The sequence below is a fragment of the Trifolium pratense genome, linkage group LG2, assembly GCF_020283565.1.
Source record: "Trifolium pratense cultivar HEN17-A07 linkage group LG2, ARS_RC_1.1, whole genome shotgun sequence".
Classification (NCBI taxonomy): domain Eukaryota; kingdom Viridiplantae; phylum Streptophyta; class Magnoliopsida; order Fabales; family Fabaceae; genus Trifolium; species Trifolium pratense.
Genome location: NC_060060.1, coordinates 14,446,285 through 14,452,725, shown reverse-complemented (window position 1 = coordinate 14,452,725; position 6,441 = coordinate 14,446,285). Strand labels below are relative to the sequence as shown.

The following is a 6,441-nucleotide window of genomic DNA, read 5'->3' as shown; positions in this document are numbered from 1 at the left end:
ATATTCACAATGAATTTTTTTATTACTCTATCCAAACAAACACATTTAAAAATAAATGTAATTCAAACACAATCATTTTAAATTTCTTGTTCAAAAAAATTTTGAATAACCAATAGATATCTACTTATGTGATGCCGCCAAATACCTGAAATTATCAACATGTAAAGTAGGTGTCACCAAATATCGGAAAACGCGTGTGCAATATTTCCCTTCCTCACTCTCAGTCTCAAGTCTCAGTCTCTGTTCTATAAATAGCATTCTAAATCTTTGCATTCAATTTCAAGCTTCAACCAATTGTTCAATTTCAAATTCTCTCCTTTCTTTCTCTTCCTTTTCTTTCTATCCATATTCCATTCCATCGTTCAAATTTCAAATTCTTCACTTAACCGGAGGGAAATGGAACTTCACCGGAAAACTGTGAACGCCGTCGTAGCTTCTGATTCAAAAACAAAGAACAAAAAGCAGCAGAGTTCACAGTCACAACAAACTTCACTTTACTTAACAAATGCTGTTTTCTTCACTTTCTTCTTCTCCGTCGCTTACTTTCTTCTTCACCAGTGGCGTGATAAGATCCGAACCTCTACACCTTTACATATCCTCACAATCTCTGAGATTGCAGCTGGTGTTTCCCTCATCTTTTCTGTCATTTACCTTATGTCTTTCTTCGGCATTGGTATCATCTTTCAGTCATCTGCAGTTCATTATGATGAAGAAGAAGATGAAGCTCACATTGCAAAAAACTCCGGTTCATGTCTTGCCGGAGTCTCGCCGGAGAAACCTGCACTACCGCCGAAAATCTCCGTAAAAAAAGTTGATCTGGCACCGGTGCCGGAAGTGATACTTTCCTCCGATGACAAGGAGATTGTCCGTGCGGTGGTATCAGGTTCAATTCCGTCATACTCGCTTGAGTCCAAGCTCGGAGATTGCAAACGTGCGGCGGCTATTAGGAACCAAGTGGTGGAGAGAGTTACTGGAAGGTCACTTGAGGGTTTACCAATGGAAGGTTTTGATTATGATTCTATATTAGGACAGTGTTGTGAAATGCCGATAGGATTTGTTCAGATTCCGGTGGGAGTTGCCGGTCCTTTGTTGCTCGACGGTAAAGAGTACACGGTGCCGATGGCAACTACTGAAGGTTGTTTGGTTGCAAGTACTAACAGAGGCTGTAAAGCTATTTATGTTTCCGGTGGTGCTTCCGCTGTTGTCCTCCGTGATGGCATGACTAGAGCCCCCGTTGTTAGATTCAACTCCGCCAAAAGAGCTTCTCAGTTAAAGTTCTTTTTAGAAGATTCTCAAAATTTTGATTCCCTCTCTCACATTTTCAACAAGTAATTTTCAATTTTTCTTTAATTATTTTATAAAAAATATTATATTTACCTATGTTATGTAGCATTGAGTCTTCGATAGATACTTCTGATTGAAAGTGTGTCCAGTGTTTGATACGAGTCAGTGTCTAATACCATGGTGTGTGTTCGCATTCAATTAATTACTAACTTTGTCCGTATTGTTAATGGTGTCGACATGTTAGTTTCCGTGTCTGAGTGGTTCGTAGATTTGTACTTATTTAGTTAATTGATTTTGTTGGGTTATTCAGGTCAAGTAGATTTGCGAGATTACAGAGTATTAAAGCTACTATGGCAGGAAAGAATTTGTACATTAGATTCACTTGTTCAACCGGTGATGCAATGGGAATGAACATGGTATCAAAAGGTGTTCAAAATGTACTTGATTTTCTTCAAAGTGATTTTCCTGATATGGATGTCATTGGCATATCAGGTAAATATTACATCACATAAACATTATTTTTCATTTGTATTGTTTATTTATAGTATGGTATATATGGTCAAACTTGTTAAAATTGTGATGTAATATGTTTTGGTTATGTTAGGCAACTTTTGTTCGGACAAGAAAGCTGCGGCGGTGAATTGGATTGAAGGGAGAGGGAAATCTGTGGTGTGTGAGGCTGTAATTAAGGAAGAGGTGGTGAAAAAAGTGCTGAAGTCTAGTGTTAAGTCTTTGGTTGAGCTTAACATGCTCAAAAACCTTACTGGTTCAGCCATGGCTGGTGCTCTTGGCGGATTCAACGCACATTCTAGTAATATTGTTTCTGCTATTTACTTGGCTACGGGTCAAGATCCAGCTCAGAATGTTGAGAGTTCTCACTGTATGACCATGATGGAAGCTGTGAATGATGGCAAAGACCTTCATATCTCTGTCACTATGCCTTGCATTGAGGTGGGCACAGTAGGAGGGGGCACACAACTTGCATCACAATCAGCTTGTTTGAATTTACTCGGTGTTAAGGGTGCTAGTAAAGAGTCACCAGGAGCAAATTCTAGGACACTTGCAACTATTGTAGCGGGTTCGGTCCTTGCCGGAGAACTCTCACTGATGTCTGCAATTGCAGCCGGGCAGCTTGTTAAGAGTCACATGAAATACAACAGGTCTAGTAAAGATGTCTCCAAAGTTGCTTCATGAGTTGGCCATTTGACAATACCAGAACTGTGTCATAAACATGCATGTATTGTAAGGAATATAAGAATAAGAATTTTCAATGTAGGAGTATAAATTATTTTTAAAAGGGCCGTAATTGGTGGTATCGGTGGTGACATATCTATCTGCAATCTAGTGTTCATTAATGTATGGCCCATGTGAGGGATCATATATTTCTGAAGTTGTACAGAAGGAATTAACCAAGACTTGGTTTGATTTTTTTTTCCGCCTTCACATGACACCTTTGTTTTGTAGCCCTTCTCTTAACGGTCTCTGTTTGTCTTGTGCAGACAGAAACCTGGTTTATTAATAATATATTTGTTGTTAAAAAAAAAAGTTTGATTATTTTTTTCTTTTTTAATTAAAATATCATTAATGTTGTTGTATGTCTCAAAATTCTCTTCTAAAGCTCAAAGATGTGGTACTTAAATAATATGCGATTTTGTATTCTTAGCTCTTACACATACAAAAATATCAGTAGATTTTATTATTTTTATGATTTTTCTTTTTTAATTCATGAATGTATACATTCTTGAATGATTTCCCTGGGTTTGTAGAGTTATTGAAATGCATGTGCCATCTCCTAGTATGGTTTGTGTATTCTAGTTTCAAGTGTAGAGATTTATGTGCAAAAGGCTTTATCTTGTTGTAAATATAAGACTTCTTCGAATAAAGCACTAGAATTAGACGTGATTATCCAATCCTATATCATCTTTTAGAATCGTATAACTGTCAAAAGTGAGTGACTATTCATTGGAACTGTTATAGTCTGAATACTCATAAGTTCGATACCATTGATGTCCAATAGCTTTGATAGTCTTGGCTGGATCTACTACTACCTCATCCATTGAGTATATGTTGGACATAAATTCGGTATTTATCAATTAAATATAATTGGTGGGTCCAACATTTATTTTTGGAGGTTATATTGTCAAAATAAAACTTTTAAAGGTGGTGTCGAGATCTAACTATGTCGAAGCAAAAGAGCGTTTCGAAGGCTGTGGAGGACACATCCAGTTTTGGTTTTGTCAGGAGGCTGTCGAAAGCGCGAAATCGAATCGAAAGATAGTTGGGCCAGGCCCAAAAAAGAAACAACAAACGGCCCAAGAGGCATTGGCGCGCGCTGAAGGAATGGAAGATGAAAGTGGAGAACGTGGTCGACGTGGCAGATCGAAGAGCGTCCAGATGATCAAGAAACAGTTACCACTTCGTTGTAATATTTATAGTAGTTTTTCATTCAGAACAAAGGTCACAAAATTTTATACAAACACTCTCTCTAAAATTCTAAGTACTCAGCGATCGAAAGAAAGGAATTCAGAGGAGAAATGTATGTTTTGTGAACCACCTTTATTTGTAATTGCTTTTCATTCAATGCAATTTACTTTCCAGTAATTTTCTTTAGTTTAATTCCAAATACTTGCTCGAGAAACTGCTACTTCGAGGCGATTCGAATTAGTTTCTCTTGTATCAATTGAAAATGTTTTAATTTCTAAGTGTTTGTTTTCCTTGTTAAAACGAACATTCGAACAGTTTTCTTAAATGAATAAAACACAAAATTGTCCTGAGATTTACTAGTTGGTCTCGCGAGTTTAAATACTTAAACTAGCGGTTGTTTACCAAATTTCCACGTAAACAAATTGGCACGCCCAGTGGGACTGGTTTTGTGTTTATTCAAACTGTGTTCTTTTTTATGTTGTGGAATGAGAAACTTGTTACTTGCATATAACTGATGATAAGGTAGGTTATGGTTAAAACTACTCAAAGATCTAATCCTAATAAAAATCAAAATTCTAGTGCGATGAGTAGCGAGGCAAGTTCGAGTGGTGGAGTCGATCCACCTCCACAGAGTTTGGAAACATCTGGGTTGGTAAATGTTCCAATATTCTCCAGTCCAGCCATTTCGAATGTGCATGATGTTATTCCAACTTTGCCAATACCAACTATGGCAATTCCGTCCGTGACTGCGGGTTTTGGACGTTCGAAACCACCATCAGGTCAGAATTTTATGTATGGGCCTCCCCCTACACTTGGTTTAGGGATGCCAGTTTTCGAATCTGATGGGTATACTTCGTCAAGGGTGACTCCCACACCCTTAACGACTGCGTCTGTGTTGTCTTTGAGGTAGCAAATGGATGAGAGCAACCATGAAATGGTTAATCTCTTAACACAACAAATTGGTACTGTGTTTAATCCATTAATTTAGAATACCAACGAAAGTTATCAAATGTTGGTATTTCAAATGAGTCGAATTGCTGATTTTTTTTGGACCCCCCCACCACCTCCTAGAGTAAACCCTGTTACTCCACAAGTGATATTACCTGCAATGTCTTCGACTCCAGTACAGCAAAGGCCAACTTATGTGGCCAATGAAACAGTTCCTAACCCAACACCTACACCAGTTGTACAAGAGGAAACCCATTATCCTCACGAGGTTAATCAAATGCCTCAAGTAGTAAATCAAAATCCTCCTGTTGTCAACCCAAATCCACAAGTGGTTCATCAGAACCCCCCAGTAGTAATGGTTAGGAGAAACCAGGATCCTGATGAGGTAGTGCGAGAGGTCCAGAACAATAACTTACTTGGCCAACACAATTTGGCTAACATGGTCGAAACGATTTTGGCCCAAAATGGCCTAAACACGGGTTGTCGAAGGCCAAATTTTGTCTCTGCCTTCAATGAGTATGTGCTGCAAACAGAGTTACCAAGAGGTTGGAAAGTCCCAAAATACACTAAGTTTGCTGGGGACACTAATGAGTCAACCGTAGAACATATTGCTAGGTACTTAGCTGAATCTGGGAATTTGGCAAATAATGAAAATTTGCGAATGAAGTATTTTCCTAATTCGCTCACCAAGAACGCGTTTACTTGGTTTACAACTTTGCCTCCCAATTCGATCCATAGTTGGGCCCAATTGAAAAGAACTTTCCATGAGCAATTTTATATGGGCCAAACTAAGATAAGCCTGAAAGAGTTAGCCAGTGTAAAAAGAAAAAACCAAGAGTCAATTGATGACTATTTAAATAGGTTTCGTTTGCTGAAGTCCAGGTGCTTTACTCAAGTGCCTGAACACGAGCTAGTGGAAATGGCTGCTGGTGGGTTAGATTATTCGATTCGAAAGAAATTGGATACCCAATACCTTCGAGACATGTCACAGTTGGCTGACAGGGTGAGACAAATCGAAAGGTTAAAAGCTGAAAAAGCTAGAAATTCTAAGTTTCAGAAAAAGAAAGAAATAGGTTTTGTTGACTCCTATGATAATGAAATTGACTATGAAATTAGTGATGAGTACTTAGATTTCGATGATAGTGATATTAATGTGGCTGAATTAAAGCCTGGGCCTCCTTACACTTGCAGGTTGTTGAGGCCGTCGAATGGAAAAAATCCAGTCGAACCAAAAAATGATAAGTTCGTTACGAAGACTTATACCTTCGACATTACTAAATGTGATGAAATTTTTGATTTATTGGTGACTGACGGCCAAATTATTTTGCCAAAAGATATGAAAATACCACCAATAGAGCAAAGAAAGAAAAGAGGTTATTGTAAGTTTCATAATTATTTGGGACATAAAACTTATCAATGTGTTGTTTTCAGGGATTTGGTGCAAAAAGCGCTGAATGAAGGAAGGCTGAAGTATGCTGATAAGGCAAAGCCTCCAATGAAGGTAGATTCAGACCCTCTACCACCTGCTGATGCTACCTATATCGAAGTCTATGACTGCAACATGGTTGAAGTTATAGATGTTGTTGCTCCAGTCAAGGCTGTGCCTGAAGAGGAGTATGAAAAGAGGGTGCGTGAGGTGTATCCCAATGCTGAGGAAGAACTAGTGGACTTCCTGAATAGGTGCAAGCTGAAGAATGCTGAAGTGATGCTTTGCCCTAGATGCTTTGCTGTGTGCGATAAAGAGGCCACCGCAGGCCTTCAAAATGTTGTACCTTATACTAAAAA

General features: G+C 38.4%; 1 protein-coding gene across 1 annotated transcript; it reads left to right on the top strand.

Annotated features, from left to right (window-relative positions):
* The first annotated feature begins 209 nt into the window (after nucleotides 1–209).
* On the top strand, nucleotides 210–3,214 carry LOC123907439 (3-hydroxy-3-methylglutaryl-coenzyme A reductase 1-like). The gene is made up of 3 exons (XM_045957726.1): nucleotides 210–1,328; nucleotides 1,595–1,776; nucleotides 1,889–3,214. The coding sequence occupies exons 1-3, from the start codon at nucleotides 397–399 to the stop codon at nucleotides 2,476–2,478; spliced, it is 1,704 nt and encodes a 567-aa protein (XP_045813682.1). The 5' UTR covers nucleotides 210–396; the 3' UTR covers nucleotides 2,479–3,214.
* Nucleotides 3,215–6,441: the final 3,227 nt, after the last annotated feature.